This window comes from Carica papaya, chromosome 7, assembly GCF_054855325.1.
Source record: "Carica papaya isolate Zhongbai chromosome 7, ASM5485532v1, whole genome shotgun sequence".
Taxonomy (NCBI): domain Eukaryota; kingdom Viridiplantae; phylum Streptophyta; class Magnoliopsida; order Brassicales; family Caricaceae; genus Carica; species Carica papaya.
This window is the reverse complement of record NC_142315.1, coordinates 25,933,761-25,957,381: the sequence shown is the minus strand read 5'-3', so window position 1 is coordinate 25,957,381 and position 23,621 is coordinate 25,933,761. Positions and strand designations below refer to the sequence as shown.

At 33.8% G+C, this 23,621-nt stretch overlaps 1 protein-coding gene across 1 annotated transcript; it reads right to left on the bottom strand.

The window, feature by feature from the left end:
- Positions 1–16,627: 16,627 nt before the first annotated feature.
- On the bottom strand, positions 16,628–23,444 carry SHT (spermidine hydroxycinnamoyl transferase). The gene has a single exon (XM_088208094.1). It carries the CDS (start codon positions 18,083–18,085, stop codon positions 16,700–16,702), a length of 1,386 nt encoding a protein of 461 aa, XP_088064220.1. The 5' UTR covers positions 18,086–23,444; the 3' UTR covers positions 16,628–16,699.
- Positions 23,445–23,621: the final 177 nt, after the last annotated feature.

The following is a 23,621-nucleotide window of genomic DNA, read 5'->3' as shown; positions in this document are numbered from 1 at the left end:
TATAAATCGGTAGTTTATAGAATTTTATTTTATTTTTTAAAGTTATTATATGAATATACATATATATATATATATTATATAATTATATAAAATCAATTTTTTAGAATGTGTTTGAGAATTGGGCCTTGTATTGGCCTCAATTCCCTACTAGTGTTCATCTGGGCTCGTACTGATATCCCGTCAGCCCATGAACTGGGCTTTTTGTGTAATTATAAAATTCATCTCATAAGCCCAATTAACAGAAATTTATAATTTATTTTATAATCTTTTTGAAAAAAAAATATTAATTACACCATTTGTTTGAATTATTATTTTTCTCAAGAAAAATATAATAAATTCAGATCAATTACAATTTTACAGTTATTATAGTTCAAATCCTGTAGTTCCTTAAAGATTTTTAGTTTTAATATATAATAAAAAGAAATAGAATGTAAAGAAGTCACGTATGAGAAAAAGAATTTCAAAGAAGACAAGTTTAAGGCGAAAGTTAATGCCGTTGAAAATCATGATGTGTGGAATTATTAGAACGTAATGGTTGCTGCTTCGGTCGTTTTATTAATGGTGGAATTGGTACTAATCTTTGTTTTTGTTGAAAAGTTTGACAGATTCATATGAAACTTCTTGTCATTAATGATCAGAATTAGATGAGTTGATAGCTTGAAAAATTCTTATTCTTGATCGTTAAAGTGCTGGAGGACACGAAATGCCTCGTTCATGATGCCGGTCAAACCGAGTTGAAACTTCGTCAGCTATACGAGCTGGTATTTTTCGAAGAGGAACTTGTTTGTAATCAATACGAGGAAGACGTTAAATAAATTGAATAGTTATTTTTTCTACGATTGTCGGTTAATTTGAATTGTTTACTGCCTCGTAAGCTAATAAGCAATGAACCTAGTTTATCTATTATTTAAGAAAATAATAAGTAATAAATTTCATTTATAACGATTATACGTATCATATAAAAATACGATAAATATTGAACTTAATCTTTATATAAGATAATAATTATAAATAAGATGTAAATTTATAGTGAAAAACTAGAATATGTTATTATTGTTGAAAATATACTTCGTTTTATGACAATAAAATTCAATTACGTTATTTGTTCAATCGAAAAATATAAAAATATCAATGAATTACAGAAACTTTAGTACTTCACGAACAAAAATAAAGCGACTAGACAAAAAAGAGTAGACTGTACATGTCTCATTTGATAATAAGTCTATAACACCAAAAAAAGATGACTGAGAAAAAAGAAGCAGCATGATCAACAATGATGATAGAAACATGAATAATTAGTATTCTCATATTAGAGGAAAAGATAGTGACAAAAAACATTCAACTTATTTAAAATCAGAATCAACAGATAAATCTAAAATTAAATGCTACAAATGTTACAAGTATGAGTATTATAAATCAAAATGTCAAACAAACTTAAATAAAGATGGTGAAAGATGGTCTAATTTTGCAAAAAAAAAAAAAAAATCTCATTATCACTAACCTAAGGCAGAAACACACAAGAATTTGTGGTACTCAGAAACTGAATACAACTACTATAAGTAAAATTTAGAGATAACTGTAAAGTTTTAGTTATAGAGAAATGATAAGTGATCGTTCAAATTATAAAAGATATTGTTCAAATAATTTTTAATATTTTTTATATTCTAAATTAAAAAACTAATTTTCTAAATCTTTATCAATTATAAAAGAAATGGTATGAGATTCTCATTTAAAAAAAAAAATAGAGTACGATTTGGATTCAAGATAAAATGATTATTGATAAATATTCTCTCTCTATCTTAAAAACATTCAACAATCACGTTTCTCGTAGTTTTGACATTTTCATTATTAGATATATTAATTTTGATAGATCAAAGTCTCTACAACAAAAGAATACGAAAAGTGTGTTGTTTGCAAACAAGAGACAAGGATTTGACTGAGGATGTTGACGATGGAGTCTTAGTACGGAGGTTATTATAAAAATTAAATTATGGTATGGTGACACGAGAGATGATGTTGATTTGATCCAATTTTGTCAATGGGATCCGACTCACTCATGTTTTTGTCACTAGTTTCATTATGTATTGATTCTTGATGTTTACAGATATCTATTTTCTTTTGAATTTTAGCAATATTAAAAAACATAACACGAGTCAATTAATTAAGTAACACAAATAAATCAAATAAATATATATTTAAATTTCTTTGAAAAAAGAAACTAAACTATAAATTTGAGATATAATTAATAAAATAAATGAAAAATCATTTACATATGTTATATAGCTTAAAAGAAATAATATAATCTAAATTTAAACGTTTACTTTTAAATATCGGCGGATAAAATTTAAATCTATTATCCACTATTTATTATTATAGAACAAATTTATTTTTAAAGGGTTAAGTTCAAGTTTGATTTTAAGCTCAGAGTTTAAATTTCATTAGCTTTGACTTTTTATTACTATTGTTGTTATTTTTTGAATCAGTCTTTTATGTCTTTATCAATTTATTATAGAATAAAACTTATTTTTAAAGCGTTAGGTTTATTGTCTTAAATTTTGTAGAATTTATTTTAAGTTTGACTTTTTGTGATTATTCTTCTTCTTTGAATTAGTCCCATTTATATATGTTTTTTTCTCAAAGAATTAAGCAAGGTATAAAAATATTAGAATATTCAAATTTCCAAGTGAGCTAGCCAATAAGCCTTGTATTTAATTATTTATATTGGAATTTTATTACCAATTTAATAATCTATAGATCATGATTATATCTTTTTATTATTTTAAAATATTCATTTATTACTATGTCGAAAAATTGAGATTAACAAATAATAATTATCAACCATAATTATAATAAACAATTAACCATAATGTTACAAATATGTTAATCATATACTTTTCTTAGTTTTCATTTATTCAATTGTAAATTTTTATGTATTTGCACTTGAAAGTTTAAAACTATAAAAAACTAAAAAATTATGTACAAAATATTTTATTTAATTAGTTGAAATATAATATAATATTTTAACGAAAACATATGGAAAAAAAGAGAGGAGAAAATTAACAAACTAAAGAGAAGAACGCTTTTTGAAACCTGTTTGACCAGCGCAAGCTGCATGTATATCTTCATGGAAGTATTTTCTAAAAGCTTCAATATGATTCATCATTCTCATGACCTGGAAGAACAACACAGTCACCATCAAAATCCCGATCTCTAGGCTCTGCAAACTCCACCTTCCCCCACCCAAAATCAATCTCATGAGATGGAAATGCCAACCAACTCATCACCCTAACAATCGCATCTAATGAGCCCCTTCCCAATTCTCGTTTCATGCGATTTTTTAAAATTGGTAAAATAATTGAGTTATGTTTTCTTGATACATGTATTATTTGTCTTATGCTGATTTACAGTTAAATTATAAAACTGAAAATTAAATGTAAACAAAAAATTGATTGGTTACGTGAATGAATAAATGGTAGTCTTACTGGATATTTTAGGAGATGGTGGACAGACCGGGTACATAAGAAATCCTACCGTAAACGTCATCTCATACCGGACGGAGTATCGAGAATTGGTATTTTTGACGTTCATATGCGACGACGTATGAGGACGGTCCGTTTCACCTGCATATCGACTGGGTATTGAGGAATGATATTTTTTACGCTCATACCAAACGGAGGTATGGGGACAACTGGTTAGTTGACAAGATTGGATGTTGGTTCACGCATAGTGGGACATCCCTATAGACCCCTATGAATACTAGTAGACAAATAAAAAGGGAAAATTGTTATTTTTGTTTACTTGAATATGAGATTATGATGTTTTTTAAGCTATTGTCTCTATATGTCGATTTTGAAAATCTCACAACGGTAAGTATGCAATAAATAATTTTACTAATAATAAATGAATTTACTTAAATTAAGAGCTCTATTGGTTGTTTTTATGATTTTTACCAATCTTTATTTTTTGTATTGGTGAGTAGTGTGATATTCTTACTGGTCTAGTGTAGTTCACCTCTTCATTAACTATTTCAGATCAAGAGGACCAAAACTCAGATCTCGATCAACAAGAGGGTTGTGAATAGTTTACCACCCGGACTCATTCAAAAGCTAATGAAGGTCGTCCTAAGATGCTCAGTTGTCTACTTTTCGTTTTATTTTTTTTTATTTTCATTTGTTTTTTTAGAAGGAACATTCTCGTAACCCTATTGGATATTTAAAATTATTGTATAAGAAATGTAAACTCTAATTCTATTATTCCACTTCCGCATTCAATTCATATTTTTATTTCTTTTTAAGTTCTGGGCTATTACAATTGTGGTGTAAAGATTATTTAGAGTTCTAATAGCATTTAGGAGAAAACAAAGACAATAATACAAAAGGTCAATAATTAAAAATCGTTTTCTGTTAGCAGAAAAATAAGCATCTTCTCATATTATCTTACCACACAAAATACCTATTCTTGGTCACACAAGAAAAACTTAGTTTTAATTAACAAAAGTTGACCCAAAAATATTTTGACCGCTAAAAAAGTTTAATAATAATATCTATAAAAGCAAATAAAATTATTTGTAATTACAAGTAAATTTCTTCTAATTAAATATAATTTTTCTCCTACAAAAAAAAAAAAACACAAACACACAAAATCCCAAATGTAAATGAAGTTATATTTTTACTAATTGAATAAAAGTTAATTTGCTGCAAAAGAATTTCTTCTGCATTTCCAAAAGAAATTCTCCCCTAAACAATTTTAACTAAAGATAATAATTATATAAAAAATGAACTAAAGAAGACTCACACCCTCTATAGACACCTCTTGATTAACTTAACCAGTTTTGGATATGTTAAAATATTAAATCCTTCTCGGAATTAATGTACCATAACGTTATTATTAAAAATGTCACGTTAATCTAAGTTAAACTTATATTATATTTTAATTTGATAAATATCTACATTATATGATATATATATATATATATGAATGTATATATCTAATGACATAGCACACTGCATATAAAGTTACAAAATATTAATTTTTAATTAAAGTTAAAAACATAAAACAAAAGGAAAATACTTCTCCTGCCAGTTATAAGCCAATTCAAAGTTTTTTTTTTTTTTTTTTCTGAGTTTTATCTTTTCAAATTTTTAATAGTTTTATTAAAAATTATTATTTTTTGTACCAGATGATATATTATCGGATAAATGACATCTAACATGATATTAATTCAACCAAAATGCAATATATGTCTAACTTCAAGCTCTTTTTGTTGGTTTTAAGACTTTACACATAAAGATAGGAGAATCAATTTCAGATTATTTTATTAAAGTAATAACTGTAACGATCCAAATCTTAAAAGAAAATAAATTATAAATTGAATGCGGAAACGAAATAATAGAGTTATGATTTACATTACATACACAATAATTTAAAATATCTAATAAAGCTACGAGAATTACCCTTATAAAAGAACAAGTAAAAAATCAAGAAATAAATAAAAAGTAAACAATTAGGTATCTTAAGACGACCTTCACTAGCTTTTGAAGGGAGTCCGAGTGGTGAACTATTCACAACTCCCTTGTTGATCAGGATCTAGATTTTAGTTCTCTTGATCTGAAATGGTTAATAAAATTGTGAAATACACTAGCCCAGTAAGAATATCACACTACTCACCGATACAAAAATAAAGGTTGGTAAAAATCGTAAAAAACATCTAATGGACCTATTAATTTAAGTAAATTCGTTTATCATAAATAAAATTATTTATTACATATTTACTATAGTGAGATTTTCATAAATGACTTATAGAGGTAATAACACAAACAAGATCATAATCTCATATTCAATTAGTCATAACAACAGCTTTCCCTTTTTATCTGCCTACTGGTATCCATGGGGGTCCATAGGGATGTCTCCATTACGCATGAACCCTACTTCAACATTGTCAACTAACTTATTGTCCCCATACCCCGCCCGGTATAAGCATAAAAAATATGATCCCTCAATACCCCATCCGATATGAGGCAACGTTCACAGTAGGATTTCTTATATACCCAATCCGTCTACCATCTCTCAGAATATCCAATAAATCAATCATTCATTCATCCACTTAATCAAGCAATTTAGTTTTTAGTTTCACAATTTAACTGTAAATCACGTAAGACAAGCAATACATGTATAAAAAAAAAATACAACTGAATTATTTTACCAACTCCAGTGTATTATTATGCATTTAAAACTGTAAAATCAATCAATCAGTTAAAACAGGACAAACAGTAATAAATAACCGGTCTCGGCTCCATTAGTAATTTTAATTAATTATCGAAGTTTTCTAAATTACATAAAATATTGTATTATTTATAATTAAACTTCAATTCTATAACAAGAAATAAGGTGAAGGATTCTTACACAAATCAGTCTCCGAAACACTAAAGTTTTACCTGCGCCTACTGGTGGTCCCCGAGTTTCTTGAATTTTCCTTTAGAAATTAAAACACGCTTCAAGTATTTAGAAATACCATAAAAATCTAAAATCGGTGTTAAAAACTTTTTTTGGCCAATTTTGAAATTCTGGCATGATAGTATCGCCGTGCTCCAGCGATGGCATCGCCGCTCGCAAGGCGGTTTGCTTCGAATTTTGGCTAGCTTTATACTCATCACTGCGAGAAAACACATTAAGAGGCCTCGGTTGGCCGAAAAAAGTCGAAAAATAAAACTCACCGACGACAAGATTTTTCAGTGCAACAACTCTGCCGGCTCACCTTGTAACGGCCCCGGAAATTTAAATGAAGATGTATGTATTAAAAATTTTAAATACGAAAGCGAAATAAAAATTCTGATTAACATCCCTTACACAATAACCATAAATGTATTCAACGTATGAAAGAATAAGCTAATTAAAAGAAATACTCGAAATAAAAACTATAAATAGAACTATAAAATCTTTAGGCGTCTGACTCGCCATCTTCCTGCAGAACGGGCTCGGGAACCACGTCTTCCTGATATGAAATGGTTAAGTAAGGAATGAGCTACACTAGCCCAGTAAAGACATCATACTATCTCACTGCCACATAAGTAAAGGTTGGTAGAAAACAAAAACGACCAATGGAGCATAATTTATAACAAACTCATCTATCCATGATAAAAAATTTTACTATCCACTTACATCGGTGAGATTCGTAAAAATAACATATGGAAACAATAACATTATAACCATCATAAAATCATGTACGCTTTGTAACATAACACATATTATACTTTTGTACTTCAATAATCAGACAACAAATTTCATCTTTTTCCAGCCTACTAGTATTCGTGGGGATCCATAAGGGGTCCCCGCTACACGTGAACTATTAACATTAATAATATGATTCCAGGGCCGTCCCCATACCCCGTCCGGTATGGGCGCCAAAACCATGAACCTCAATACCCCATCCGGTATGAGGGCGAAACGGGTCGTCCCCATACCCCGTCCGGTATGGGTGCCAAAACCATAAACCTCAATACCCCGTCCGGTATGAGGGTGAAACGGGCCGTCCCCATACCCCGTCCGGTATGGGCACAAAAACACATAAGGTCTCCATACCCCATCTGATATGAGAGACCACATTCCCGGTAGGGTTCCCTACGGATCCAGTCTGTCCACCATCTCCCAGGATATCTAGTCAGACTGTCCACATTATCCATTTATCAATTTACATAACCTTTTTATCATTTTTCTTGGTCTCAATTATCCAATCATACACAAACACGTAAACCAATAATGAACACCAAACAAAACAACACAATATCAGGTTCACCATAATTCAAACCATAATAAAAGAAACCATGATTCATGCATACAAAACCATAAAATAAATACATCAAATACCATACTGCATTTAAAGCTTAAAAATAGATCAAACAACAACTGACCGAAAAATACATCTGATTCGGGGTCCATTAGTAACCTTAATTAATTATACACATGTATTAATTCATGAAATGCCGTTTTATTATTTATTGAGCTTTAATACCGTGATAGGAAATAGGGTGAGAAATCTTTACTTGTTTCGAGATTTGAAATTGGCTCTACAATGCGCCTACAGGTTGTCTCTAAATTCTCTGAATTTTTTTTAAAAAAACTGAAACGCACTACCGGTACCTGCACGTGTCCCAAAAAATTCCAAATCAGACCCAGGGCCCCTTTTCGGCCAATATCGAAATTCCGGCACGGCGGCTCCGCCGTGCTCCGGCAACGACACCGCCACTCGCGGCGGCGATCCGTCTCATCCATCAATGTCTCCAGGGAGTATCAGCCCAACTCTAGGAACTTACGAGCATATTCCGATACCGTCATGTTTCCCTGGACCAGCTAAACAAACTCCATCTCCTTCAGGTGTCGGATGTGCTTAGGGAGATACTTCGCATGGAAAGCCGCTAAGAACTGCTCCCAAGTGGCTGGTGTAGGCAGGGTGGCCTGCTTGAGCTCCCATCAACGACCTGCTTCCCCTACCAGCATGTAGGAAGCAGCGGCAGCTCTCTGCTCAGGAACTACTTCCAAGGTCTTGAAGGCTCTCTCAGTCTCCACAACTAGTATTGGGCATCTTCGAAAGAGGATCCCCCTATAAAAGTGGAAGGGTTCAGCCTCCTGTACCTCTCTATATAGCCTGGGTCGATCAAGAAAGGAGCTGAGTCCCGTGGAAGAGGGACTAGGCCCAGCTGGGGATAGACTGGGGGGCCCTGTGATGGCACCTGCTGATATGGTGGGGGTACTAGATTGTACTGTGGTGGTGTCGGGCAGTATAGTGGTTGGGGCACTGGTTCATACTGCGGCGGTGGTGCCGGGTGGTACTGTGGTGGAGCAGGCTCGTGCCGGGGTGGCTCGGGATCCGCTTGCTGTAGCGGTGGCTCAATTTGTGGTAGGGGGAGGTTCGGGTAACTCCATTCTCTCCTCTCGACCTTGTTGGGCGACCATGATCCTTTCTAGCATCTCAAATATTCTGTCCACATCTTCCCGAAGCGAATCATCCCGGGTTGCTTGGTTTAGTGGAGGTCTTCCTCTCCTCATTTCTTTGCACCTGCATTTCACACGGAAGAGTTGAGTAACGATTTATCAGTGGGTATTTCTTTAAGCATTATTGTGTAAGGGATGAGTCCGAGGAACGCGGCTCTGATATCAACTGTAACGGCCCTGAAAATTTAAATGAAGATGTATGTATTAAAAATTTTAAATGCAGAAGCGAAATAAAAATTCTGATTAATATTCCTTACACAATAACCATAAACGTATTCAACGTATGAAAGAATAAGCTAATTAAAAGAAATACTCAAAATAAAAATTATAAATAGAACTATAAAATCTTTAGGCGTCTAACTCGCCATCTTCCTGCGGAACGGGTTCGGGAACCACATTTTCCTGAGCTGAAATGGTTAAGTAAGGAATGAGCTACACTAGCCCAGTAAAGACATCAACTATCTCATTGCCACAGATGTAAAGGTTGGTAGAAAACAAAAACGACCAATAGAGCATAATTTATAACAAACTCATTTATTAATTATAAAAACATTTACTGTCCACTTACCTCGGTGAGATTCGTGAAAATAACATATGGAAACAATAACATTATAACCATCATAAAATCATATACGTTTTGTAACATAACACATGTTATATTTTTGCACTTCAATAATCAGACAACAAATTTTATCTTTTACCAGCCTACTAGTATCCGTGGAGATCCATAGGGGGTCTCCGCTACACGTGAACCATTAACATTAATAATCTGATTCCAGGGCCATACCCCGTCCGGTATGGGCGCCAAAACTATGAACCGCAATACCCCGTCCGATATGAGGGTGAAACGGGCTGTCCCCATACCCCGTCCAGTATGGGCGCCAAAATCATAAACCTCAATACCCCGTCCAGTATGAGGGTGAAACGGGTCGTCCCCATACCCAGTCTGGTATGGGCGCCAAAACACATAAGGTCTCCATACCCCGTCCGATATGAGAGACCACGTTCCCGGTAGGGTTCTCTACGGATCTGGTCCGTCCACCATCTCCCAGGATATCTAGTCAGGCTGTCCACATTATCCATTTATCAATTTACATAACATTTTCCCCATTTTTCTTGGTCTCAATTATCCAATCATACACAAACACGTAAATCAATAATGAACACCAAACAAAACAACACAACATCGGGTTCACCATAATTCAAACCATAATAAAAGAAATCATGATTAATGCATACAAAATCATAAAATAAATACATCAAATACCATACTGCATTTAAAGCTGAAAAATAGATCAAACAACAACTGACCGAAAAATACATCAAATTCGGGCTCCATTAGTAACCTTAATTAATTATACACATGTATTAATTCATGAAATGTCGTTTTATTATTTATTGAGCTTTAATACCGTGATAGAAAATAGGGTGAGAAATCCTTACTTATTTCGGGGTCTGAAATCAGCTCTACAATGCGCCTACGGGCTGTCCCTAAATTCCTTAAATTTTTTTTGGGAAACTGAAACATACTACCGGTACCTGCACGTGTCCCAAAAAATCCCAAATCGAACCCAGGGCCCCTTTTCTACCAATATCAGAATTCTGGCACGACGGCGATCTGTCTCAGGTTGGCTGTTTTCGGCCGAATTTGGCCAAACTTGCATTGGTTCCTGCAATAAAACAACCATAGGGCCCTCGGTGGGCCAAAAAATCATGAAAAACCGAGACTTACCGGCAGCGGAGCTCTCGGGTGCAGCGGCTTCTCCAGTGCGAGTCAGGATTTGATGTTTTGCTCCAGTCAACCTGTAGAGAAAAGGACGTTGATCACAGTGGTGTAAAAATTGCATCGAACGGGAACCGGAAAGGGCCTCATCGGAGGAAAAAACTGAGGGAAGCCGCGGCGGTGCCGCTAAACTTCGGCGGTGTTTTCCAACCGAGTGGCCGGTGGTTTAGCTTCGATTTGGCCATAGGCGGATTCAGCATCAAAAAACGAGCCAATGGGGAGAAAATTTACCTCGTTTGGCGGTCGAAAAATCCTCCGATGCGGCGGCGGGTGAAGGGGGCCGGCTCCTCTGGTGACTGGTTCTTCTTCTCCGGCGAGGGTACTGGCGGCTAGGGTTTGGGGTCGGGTGTGGGTGAGGTTATTTATAACCTTTCCCTTTTAATCTCTGTCGTCCAACACAATTTATTCTGGGCCGTCCGATCGCGATTAAAATAGGAATAAATTTGGGCCGTCCATCGCGATGCGATCTGGGCCATCTGTGCGTAATTCAATCTGGGTCGTCCATGCGTGTGAGATCTGGGCCGTCCACACGCGTGAGATCTGGACCGCTCGATCACGTGCACGCGGATCGCCCACATGGCTTCGTCTTGCGTGGCCTCCCGCATCAGCTTCCTTGCCACGCGGCGTGTTCTGGTTGGCCGAGGCTTCTGACGTGGCACAACTTTTCTAAATTGCATTTTGACCCCCTGGTTTCTGATTTTCTTTTCAAAAACACTTTAGAGTCTAAATTTTCACCCATTTTTCCTAAAATCAATTTCAATTAAATCCCAAAAATAATTTCACCATATTTTATCATTATTATTATTTTTATTTTTATTAAATTAAATTAAATTAAATTAAAATATTATAAATTAAATATTAAAAAATTAAACTAAAATTCTAATATAAATTAAAATAAATTAAAAAATAAAAATAAAAATAATAAAATTTGGGTGTTACACACCTTCTCGGTTAAGCATTTTTCTTCAGTTAACCTGTAGAAAACAGAATAGTACAATGGCGAAAAAATTACACGAAACGAGAATCAGAAAAGGGCTCATCGGAGGCGATTTTTAGTTTTTTCTGCGGCAACATCGCTAGGCTTTACCTACGGTTTTCAGCTCATCCGCTGGTCCTTTTGCTCCGATTTGATCATGGGGGTGTTCAAAATCAAATTTCGAGCGAATAAATTTTTTTTTACCTTTTTTGGCGGTCGGATGTGGCTCCGATGCGGCGGCAGGCGACGATCGGCTCTCTTCTCTAGCGGGGGGCTGGGGGACTAGAGTTAGAATTCGGTATGAAGTGATATATTTATACTCATCTCCCTTTACTTTGGACCATTTATCGCGTTTAAAGAGAAAATGAATATGGACTGTTCATCACGATTGGATATGCACCGTACGATCGCATTTAAAGAGGGAACGAATCTAAGCTATTCATTGTGTTAAATCGCGATCGTCTGATCGTGCCTGAGGAGAGAACAGATCCAGACCATCCACGCACGCTGGAATGCATCCAAACATTGGTCCACCAAGACCACACACGCACACCTTCACTGTATCCCGAGGTCCCTCCCCAACAGCAACCACAATACTCATATCGGCCATTAGATAGCCCTATGCACTACCGCACCACAACTTCAAGTACACACCGTTATTCCCACGGCAACGACCACTGAATGGCCCCACCGAACTCCACCAACATCAGCCAAACAGCCTCACACACACTTGACCAGGTGAGTGCCCCATCGACCACTAAGTGGCCATAAATACATGTCACTACTCATCATATCGGCACATCCATGTATGCAAGTATCACACACACACACACAGCGTGCCACTAATTTCCACACCTGTATACTAGAATCCACATACACCGACTAAGAGACCTCCCACACCTAAGTACATATACATACACATACCACATATTGCCTAACCTACCCACTATATCACGTAAACCCCACTCCACCTATAGTTTCACACGTACAGACCACGTGCCACCGTCCCTGCACAACAGAAGGTGTCTCCCTCGGTAAGTAGCCCTACACACACACAACTGAACCTACACTCGCCACCAGTCACCCGCCGCCGATACTTATACCTATACAACAATGCATCCCACTCTCATTTTTACCTCACCCCTCGGTTACACACAAACTCATCATCCACAAGCTTTGTTCTCGTCCCCACGACACCTCCAGTTCACTCCTCTCCCTTACGCAACCAACTACCCACCCCTACACCTCTCTCTTCAAATTACTCCCTCTCCCTTATCAGACCTCGACTACTTTTGCACTTCCTCGGCTAATATTGTGCCTCGACTTATATCTCCTTGATAAGGAGCATCTCCATTAATTTGCACACACAATCTCACCGAGGTTTGCCCTAAATTAGTTTAGAAGTTTCAAATTTCTCTTACATCTTGCTTCCATCCTCCTCTATCTCCCAAAGCTACCACAACCCCACCTCCTTCCCGAACTTCCGAGTAGTTCTCCTCCTGCACTCGCCTTCGATTACTGCCTATCTCGCAATCATCTCCCTCTCTCACTCGCACACTCTTTGTTTTCCCTTTTCTTTTCTTTCTTCTCCTCCCTCCCTCTCTCTGCCCGACGCCTCCTTTTATATCGATCCCAACTTCACATTCCAACCATTGATTTCTTTTATCTCATCCTAACCGTTCATCTCACCCTCCCTCACAAATCTAGGCTATTACATCACTATACTTACATTCCAATCCTACATCAAATGTATATATATATATATATATATATATATAATTATTAAACTCTATATAAAAGTTTAAATTACAAATACTAATAACTTGATTTTTAAATTTTTAAATTCTTATATGTAAGTCCAAAATAATTGTATAATTAGTAATGGTTGATTGAGAACTTCACAACATAATTGCATCATATGATTGTTAGATATATAATACAGAAACATGGGACATAATTATAATTTCCTTTCATATGTACTTACGATTATTTTTTTTACTCTATATATTCATTTTATAGAAATAAAATGGATAATTTTGATAGATCTTCAATGATGAAAATTTTTATTATGAATTCTATTTATTTTTAAATTTAAATGATAGAAAGATATAGTATCCATAATATTTGAAAGAAAATATTATTAACAATCATGTGGTACTATAAATATTCATAACTGAATGCAAACCTTCACTAGGAGAATAAACATATATATATATATATATATCATATAAATTATATATATATAATTTTTCAAAAACTTTTAAACTAAAAAATAGTCATTTTTAAAAAGAATATATATAAACATAAAATTTTGGTTAGCCCGTTCTAAGGTAATATCAACTTATAACTCAAGTGTAGGATTCAAAAAGACTGGCAAAACTTACCTCACAAATCTATTCAGTATAGGCATTTAGGTCATAATTGAACTAGACAACAAAGATATATCAGAGATAAAGAAACAAAAACTAGTCAGTTTACAATCCCGCAGGGATAAAGACAAAATGTAAACAGCTGGACGAATTAAAATTTCATATATTAAGTTATGAGAGCATTATTTATACGATCTTAATGTGTTATCATCCGCATAAACTGCTGAATTACCAAGTTCTTGAGGAAAAGATCTCTAGATATCATAGAGATGAATGTCTGATGGAATGAACTTAGTGGAGGCTGGCTGCCTGCAGCTCCAACTAATAATGCATATGAAATTTTTCACGAATTTCATATGGAAAAACCCTCTAGAGACTACAAGAATAGCCCTATCGGATTAAAAGGACATAACTACTTCGTTTATGGATTTTATTATTAGTATGACAAATAGGAAAACAAAGACCCATTGGTAAAACTTTTACAGAATATCTAATAGTATTTGGATCAGCAACTCTTCCTTGGTTGGCTGCCTGCATAAAAAAGAATTTTTAGTGCAACCGTTGACAAGTAGAAGAGCATTACTAACATGGCCTTGTCAGACTGAAATCTGATAGAAATCCATGACTAAAGAAAATAGAGACAAACTAAAACTCAAACACAAGCATTTGTCGCACAAGTGCCACAACAGCCCTCATAAGGAACTGCATTTTTTTAGTTATCTTTAACCAAAGCCATGCACTGCCCTTATACTATCAAAGCTTTCCATGAGACGAGGATTTAAGTAGTTAGAACTCATAAGTCAATCCTACCACCCAATTTATTTTGATACTGAAGAGGACTTCAAGCTTCTCTTTTTCCTCTTGCTTCCAATTTTTTGTCTATAGCTTCCATAGTGACAGTAAGCGAAAGAGGCGAAAGAGGCCTTAAGGAGACAACAAAAATATCCAGAAGAGTTTGAACTAATATCATCTGGGCTTAATTATTATTATTCTTCTGTTTTTTAAAGTTATTATATGTGTGTATATATATATATATTATAATTATACTAATGTTCATCTGGGCTCGTACTGATATGGGCTGACTGTGTAATTATAACATGCATCTAATAAGCCCAATTAACATAAATTTACAATTTATTTTATAATTTTTGAAAAATATTAATTACACCATTTGTAGAATTCTTATTTTTCTTAAGAAAAATATACTATGCTGTATATAAATTCAGATCAATTAAAATTTTATTTCTTTAGTTTACACTTATTATAGTTCAAATCCTGTGGTTTTTTAATAATTTAGTTGCTTATTTTTTTTAGTTTTAATATATAATAAAAAAAATTAGAACATAAATGATTTATATAACATACATGCATGATAATTAGATTGAAAGATTTCTTGATAGTAAATTCCAAAGATTACGAAAACGGGAAGCTATTGTTATAATTGATCTTAGATTGCTTAACTATGATCTTATATCAAGGATGTGTTTAGAATAAAATTAGAAGCAAATCTAATAACTTACAAATATTACCTATACAAATTTATACTTAAAAATTTCATAAGGTTTAGATTTATTCACAAATTTGCACATAATTTAACTAAAATGTACATATAAAATTTCCATGTATATAAAATTTGTAGTATGGGTACGTTTTAGAATAAACTAAGAACCAAAAATCTATATGACTTTGATAATCTGCTTATAAACTTTTACTAATAAATTTTATAAAATTTAGATTACAAATTTACATATAATTTTGCTAATATATATTAATATGATTTGAATTTAGAATGCACGTAAAAAGTGTATTCATTTGCCTTCAAAAATTGGCGAATAGCGTTTTGATATTTATTAGAAAAACAAGTGTTTAAAACATTTAATTAATTATAACGAATATTATAATAAGCTTATTTTTACAGGGTTTTCTCTTTAATATTCAAATAATAATAATATTCTGTAAACCCAATAATCTTACTTTTTAAAATTTATTTATTATAGAATAAACATATTTTAAAAGGATTAGGTTTATTGCATTATATTTTATAGAGTTTATTCAAGTTTGACTTTTAGATAAGAGTTTAAATTTGTTCAACTTTGACTTTTTTATTTATTATTATTATTATTTGAATCAGTCTCCAACTCTATATTTGTACTTATCAAAGAGATAAAGTTTAAGTTTAAAAATATTGAAATATCAAATTTTGTATTTGGTAGGTTATATTGGAATTACATTATCAATTTTGGTCATTTATATTATTATATTTTATTATTATTTTAAAATATTCATTTATTAATATGCCGAAAATTGACGTTAACAAATAATAATTATCAACTTATAATTATAATAACGTTAGATAGTCAGCCATATATTATAAGACACGTTTCTAGTTTTAATTTATTCAATTGTAAAATTGCATGTATTTGTACTTAGAAGTTCACAATTATATAAATTATTATAAAAATTAAAAATTATTTAATTAGTTTATATATATATATTAATTACGATATAATATTGTAGCGAGAATACAACAAAAGTATATATATATATATATATATATATATATAAAAGCAGAAAATTAACTAACTAAAGAGAAGAACGCTTTTTGAAACCTGTTCGATCAGCGTAAGCTGCTGCATGTATATCTTCATGGAAGTATTTTTTAAAAGCTTCCATATGAGTCACCTGCAACCTCACTCTAACAACTATGGATTCATCATTCTCAGGACCTGGAAGAATAACACAGTCGCCATCAAAATCCCGATCTCCAGGCTCCGCAAACTCCACCTTCCCCCACACAAAATCAAAATCATGAGATGGAAATGTCAACCAACTCAACACCCCAACAATGTCGCTGCGCTTCAGAGCCTTAAGACTGTCTTGAAACATCGTCAGATCCGGTTGGTTTTTCAAATATCCTATGGCATACCTCACATACTCATTCGTCACCTTTTTTACCGTCTCCCTGATTTTACTCGTCGCGAAGGTTAATGGGTTTGAGATTATCTCGCCGACGGTGCTCTTTACGACGAAGTCGAAAGCCGCGTTGCCGAAGTAGGATTGTGGCAGCGCCGGCTGCCGTAGACGGTTGCGGATGTCAATACAGACGGCTAACCCTGTTGGGTCATCTGGTTTTTGGAAACGAGCTTTGCACGCGCAACGCCAGATGTGGGCTGCGATGCTCTCGTATCGGCTGAAGTTGAGATTAGAGTCAGAATTAGCCATGATTTTGAGATTGGCTACTTTGTTTTTTGTCAGAATCATGGTTGCTTCGGTTGTTTTATCAATGGAGGAATGGGTACTATCCGGGTCGAAAAGCAATATAGGTGGGTCAGAGGAGAAATTTTTATCAGGGTCTTGCCATGGATCTGAATCATACGGATTGATAATTCGAAGAATTTCTGCATCATTAAACCGCGGCATAACACGGACCGGCTCCCCGCGAGTAACTCTGGCCCATTCGGAGATAAAATGGAAGACACTCCGGCCGTCGGCGACGGTGTGAGAAATCCCGACTGCAACGCTGATGGCACCGCAGTTGAATTTAGTGTGCTGCACGAGTAATATCGGGATTTCTGGAAGAGGGACACGACGGTAATCTATGCGGGGAAGAAGGTGGGGAGCGAGTGATCGGGATAGAGATGAAAAGTCAGGAACTGAGAAGTCGAGTCTGAGTTTAGACTCGGCATCGACGAGCAAGGCGCCATCGGAGTTGCAGTCGAGCTCCATTCGACCTCTGCCGAGCAAGCATAAGCGGCCGGCTAATGGGTAAAACGGGACAAGGATTTGACTTAGCGAACCTCTGAGGATGTTGATGATGGAGTCTGGGGAGGAAAGCTTGTAGAAGTAAATAATGGGGACATGAGAGATGATGCCGACTTGATCCAATTCTGTCAATGGGATTCGTCCCCTCCATGTTTGAGTTGCTGGTTTCACCGTGTAGTGATTCTTGATGGAGACTGTCATGTCCATTTTTTGTTTTTTGTTTTTTTGTTTTTGTATATCTATATGATAAGTATATGTATATGTTTGTGTGTATATATAAAATGGATAAAGATAACTGAGAGAGGGAACATACAGGGAGAGAGATCAGTAGGCAAATGGGAAGCTATTGGGTGTTCATTGAATATGAGCCAAAATTATTGTAATTTATAGAGGTCAAGAGGGAATTTTCCTTCATTACTTGATATTTAATTAAATTAATACCACTTGTACATTTAATAATGTAATAATTAAGGTATATGTTTATCTTTTTTTTAACTCAAATATTTAAAAAAAAGTACATTTTTATTAAAATCAAAATAAATCAAATTAATTTTAGTAAATTGAGAAAATTGTTAAAAGACATGTTAGAATGAGCTGTGTGCAGCCATGTTCTTGTCAGGCTGCTTCCATATGGGAACCAAAACGCACTGTTTCGTTAAACGGTGCGTTTTGACTGCTGCTACGCCAGAAAATGAGGTATAAATATCTATTCTTCTCTACCAGAAAATCCTTAATCGGGTTTTCTTCTTCTCTAGACTTTTTTCTCTCATGCAGACACTATAAGCTCTAGTTTTCTACATTTCCTTTTATCTTTGTTTTGCATATATTCAACTTGAACATCAATGCACAACAGCAAATATCTTCTTCAATGGAGTAAAGGTATTGTTTATTGATTTTCTCATTTTTTTATCAAAGTAATGTATTATTGTTAGAGAACCTAAGATCTGATGTGTATCGAGGAAGAAGAAGTTCACTTTATAACCTAAGGTCTCTTTCGGTTTATCTAAACCTGATAAACAAACACATACAGAACGGGTTGGTCTGAATCCAAAAAAAAAGAGGAAAAAAGACGAGAGGTTTATTATCTAAACTTGTAAAAGAAACAAAAAAGGAAAAATCGAGAGGTTAGTTCGAGTGCCTATTTAAAGAAATTATTGGGTTTATTATAGTTTCAAATCTGTGAAAAGGAGGGAAGTACATATAAAACAAATGACAGAAATAAAAAGCTTACATTCACACATGAGAAGCATAAACAAAAGGCCCATAGTTTTAACCAGAACAATCTCAAATGCAAACCAAAATCTCATTGTTTGACTGGAAAGATTTTAGATTCCTCAAATCTAGCCTCAAACATTAAGGCCAACACATTTTATACAAAAACTGCATGTAATCTTTGGGCTGACCTCGAACAGAGGTATACCGAACAAAATGCCTTCAATCAAGTATCTTCTAGTGATGAGAATATGCATGTTCCTTGGATAATTGTCAGTGGTGCATCTAATCATATTATTCACACATCAGAATTATATACTAAAATTACATCAAATATCTTTTACAATGTTACTTTGCCAAACGGTGTAAAAGTCAATGTGTTGCACACTGGAATAACTAAGTTGAGTGAGGACAGTTCTCAACAATGTGTTGTGTGTGCCATCGTTTAATTTCAATTTAATTTCTACTAGAAGACTAACACAAGATTGTAAGTATTGTTTATCTTTTCACAAACACAATGTGTTATTCAAGACCTTATAACCTGGAAAATGATTGGAATGGGAGGAATTAAGGATGGATTGTATCAACTTAATTCCACCAAACCATTGAGAAAAACAACCAGACCAGCCTTCACAGGTGCAACCTTTTTGGGTCCTAAAGAAATGCAAGAAATTGATGTATCACACTACAAACTTGGACAACTTTTACAATCCAAGTCAATTATAAAATCAAATGTATCCAAAATAAATAATTGTAAGTTGTGTTATGTTTGTCCACTAGCTAAGATGCATAAATTCGTTTTTGATGATAGCAGCAGTAGAGCTTTAAAATGATTTAATCTAATTCACTGTAATATTTGTGGGCCCTGTAATGAGATATTTTATAATATTTATAAGTATTTTTTATCAATTTTTGATGATCATAGTAGATGTACTTGGGTATATTTGATGAAAAGCAAGGCTGAGACCAGCATGCACTTACAACATTTTTGTGCATTTGTTGATTCAATTTGATAGGAAGGTGAAAGTGATCAAGAGTGGCAATGGTAAAGAATTCGAGATGAAGAAATATTATGCTGAGAAAGGAATTTTACATCAAACCTTTTGTGTTGAGACACTGCAATAAAATAGAAGAATTGAAAAGAAGCATCAACATATTCTCAATACTTCCAGAACATTAAGATTCTAAAGCAGTCTTGACATAAAGTATTTGAGTGATTTTATATCAACTATCGTTTATCTTATTAATAGGATTCCTACACCAGCTGTGAACAAAAAAACTCCTTTTGAAATATTATTTGAGAAACCACCAGGATATAACCATTTAAGAATTTTTTTATTGTTTGGCTTTTGCATCAACTTTAATTGGAAACAGACATAAGTTTGATGCAAGGGCTAGGAAATGTGTATTTTTGTGATACTCTTTTAATACTAAGGGATACAAGCTATAAGATATTGAAATAGGTGATATTATCATATCTAAGAATGTTATCTTTCATGAGAATGTGTTTCTTTATAAGAATAGAAGTTGGATGAGGACATCAGAAACCTCCACAAAATTAACGCATGGTTCTATACCCACAACAAGAATGAACATTGCATTAGACTTTGAAGAGGTTAACCTAGAGGGACAAATGGAGAATTTAGAAAGAGTTGTGGGAATACCTAATCAAATACTGGAAGAAACAACAACTAGAGAAATAGAAAGTCATGGGTAGGACATTGATCAAGAACTAGTCTCTGACGAAGTTGCCACTAATGAGACACCCACTCGAAAAAATCCACAAGAACAAGGAAAGGCACCAACGTACTTAAAATATTATATGTGTGAGCAAATCAAGGAACATGAAAATAATGTTGAAGAGACAAATGGAGAAGACTCTTAATCAAATGGAGTTATTCCCATAGCAAATATTGTTTGGTACTTTAGGATTATAGGAGGACATAAGAGATATATTCTGGTTGTAGCATCCCAAGAAGATCCTAACTCGTTTGAAGAAGCAAACAAGAGTGACGATTGGCGGAAGGCAATGCAATTTAAGCTAAAAGATAATAGAACTTTGAGGATTATGGACCTCCCTGCGGAAAAAAAAAAAAAAAAGGCTATTGGATGCAAATGGGTTCACAAAGTGAAATTCAAGGAAGATGGTACCATTGAGAGACATAAAGCCAGACTTGCCGCTAAGGGTTTCACCCAAATAAAAGGTTTAGATTACCATAAGACTTTCTCACCAGTTGCCAAAATAGTTTCAGTAAAAATATTATTAGCTTTAGCGGGAATTAAGGGATGGCATCTTCAACAACTGGATGTCAACAATGCCTTATGGCATGGAGACTTAAATGAGGAGGTATACATGGAACTTCCTCCCGGGCATTCTAAAACAAGAGAAGAGAAAGCTTGTAGACTGTAGAAAAGCTTATATGGACTTAAACAAGTGTCTATAAAATGGTACGCTAAATTTTCTGAGATTATTACTCAACAAGATTTCAAACAATCCAAGGCCGACTACAATTTATTCATAAAAGCTAATGGTAAAAGTTTTACATATCTACTTGTATATATTGATGACATCATTGTGACAAGTAATGATGAAGATATGATTAAAGAACTAAAGATAATAATGGATAATAAATTTAAAATTAAGAACTTAGAAAATTTAAAATATTTTCTTGGAATTGAAGTTGTTAGGTCAAATAGAGGAGTTCACGTATGTCAGAGGAAGTATGCCTTAGACCTTTTAAAGGATGCAGGAGTTCTAGGGAGCAAAAGTTCATCACTTCCCTTAGACCAAAATATTAAACTTTCAAGGGATGAAACAGAGCCAATCCCATATCCAAGAATGCATAGAAGGTTGATGGTAGATTAATGTACCTTATATTGACTAGGTTAGACCTTGCGTACTCTATTCAAATGCTCAGCCAATTTATGGAAAGTCCTAGAGACTGCCATCTAAAGGCTGCATATAAGATTCTGAAGTATGTCAAAGGCATTCCAAGCCAGGGTCCATTTCACTCAAGCACATTTAAATTGAAACTAAAGGCTTACATTGACAGTGACTAGGCGGGATATCCAGACACAAGAAAATCTGCTACAAGATGCTGTGTTTTGTTGGGGAACTTGCTAGTATCTTGAAAGTCTAAGAAACAACAAACAATTACTAGATCTTCTGCAGATGCAGAGTATAGAACTATAGTTAGTATATGTTGTGAGTTAACGTGGATCAAGTATATACTCAATGACCTTAAGGTAAGTACCTTAGGAGCAATAGATTTGTATTATGATAATCAAGTTGTCATACATATAGCTACTAACCTTATATTCCATGAGAGAACTAAACATATTGAAATATATTGCCACCTTGTTAAAGATAAGGTACAGGAATAGAGTATTATAACGAGACATGTGAACAGTAAACGACAGCTAACAGACATTTTTACAAATGCTTTGTCTAGCTGGCTTTTCAAAGAACATATGATCAAGATAGGAGCAGAAAACATCTATTCTCCATCTTGAGGGGGATGTTAAAAGGCTTGTTAGAATGAGCTGCGTGCAGCCCATGTTCTGTCAGGCTACTTCCATATGGGAACCAAAACGCAATGTTTCATTAAACAGTGTGTCTTGGCTACTGCTACACCAGAAAATGAGGTATAGATACCTCTTCTTCTCCACCAGAAAACCCTTAATTGGGTTTTCTTCTTCTCCAGACTTCTTTCTCTCACGTAAACGCCAGAAGCTCTAGTTTTCTGCGTGTTTTTTATCTTTGTTTTGTAAATATTCAACTTGGACATCAAGGCACAACAACGAATATCTTCTTCAATGGAGTAAAGGTATTATACATTGATTTTCTTAAATTTTACCTAAATAATGTATTATTGTTAGAGAATCTAGGATCTGTTGTGTATTGAGAAAAAAGAAGTTCACTTTGTAATCTAATCCAATAATTGAAAAAAAATCTCCCAATATTAGTTTTTGTAATACTTTTTGTAGTTAAGAATCTTAGAAATTAATTATAGTCGCCAAATTTGAGTTATACTAAAAGACTTCTTATCCTTTGGAAATCCAACTAATCCAAAATAAGCAATCAAATCTCATCTGTAGAATCCCTTTTCCTTATACAATTCAAATTCAAATAAATATTATATTTCATTATACTTATATTCCAATTCTACATTAATATTTACATATATAATTCCTAAGCTATATATAAAAAGTTCAAATCACAAATACCAATAATTTAAGTTCAAAGTTTTAAAGTCTTGGATCTAAATCCTAAAATTTTGTCCAATATAGAACTCCACATTTTAGTGGTATTATATGATTTGTTAGATGTGTAATACAAAGAATTTGAGGCATAATTATAATTTTTTATTACATACGTATTTATGGTTATTTTGTAACTCTAGATGTTCATTTTTTCTCATCATATACCATCGTAGATATAAAATAGATAATTTTGAAAAATGTTTAATGAAATTAAATGACAAAAATTATTATTATTAAGAATCTAGAGAATTTAAAAATTAACTATTTA

Coding starts and splice junctions, on each gene's coding strand:
- SHT (XM_088208094.1), bottom strand. CDS start 18,085: ATGGACATGACAGTCTCCATCAAGAATCACTACACGGTGAAACCAGCA.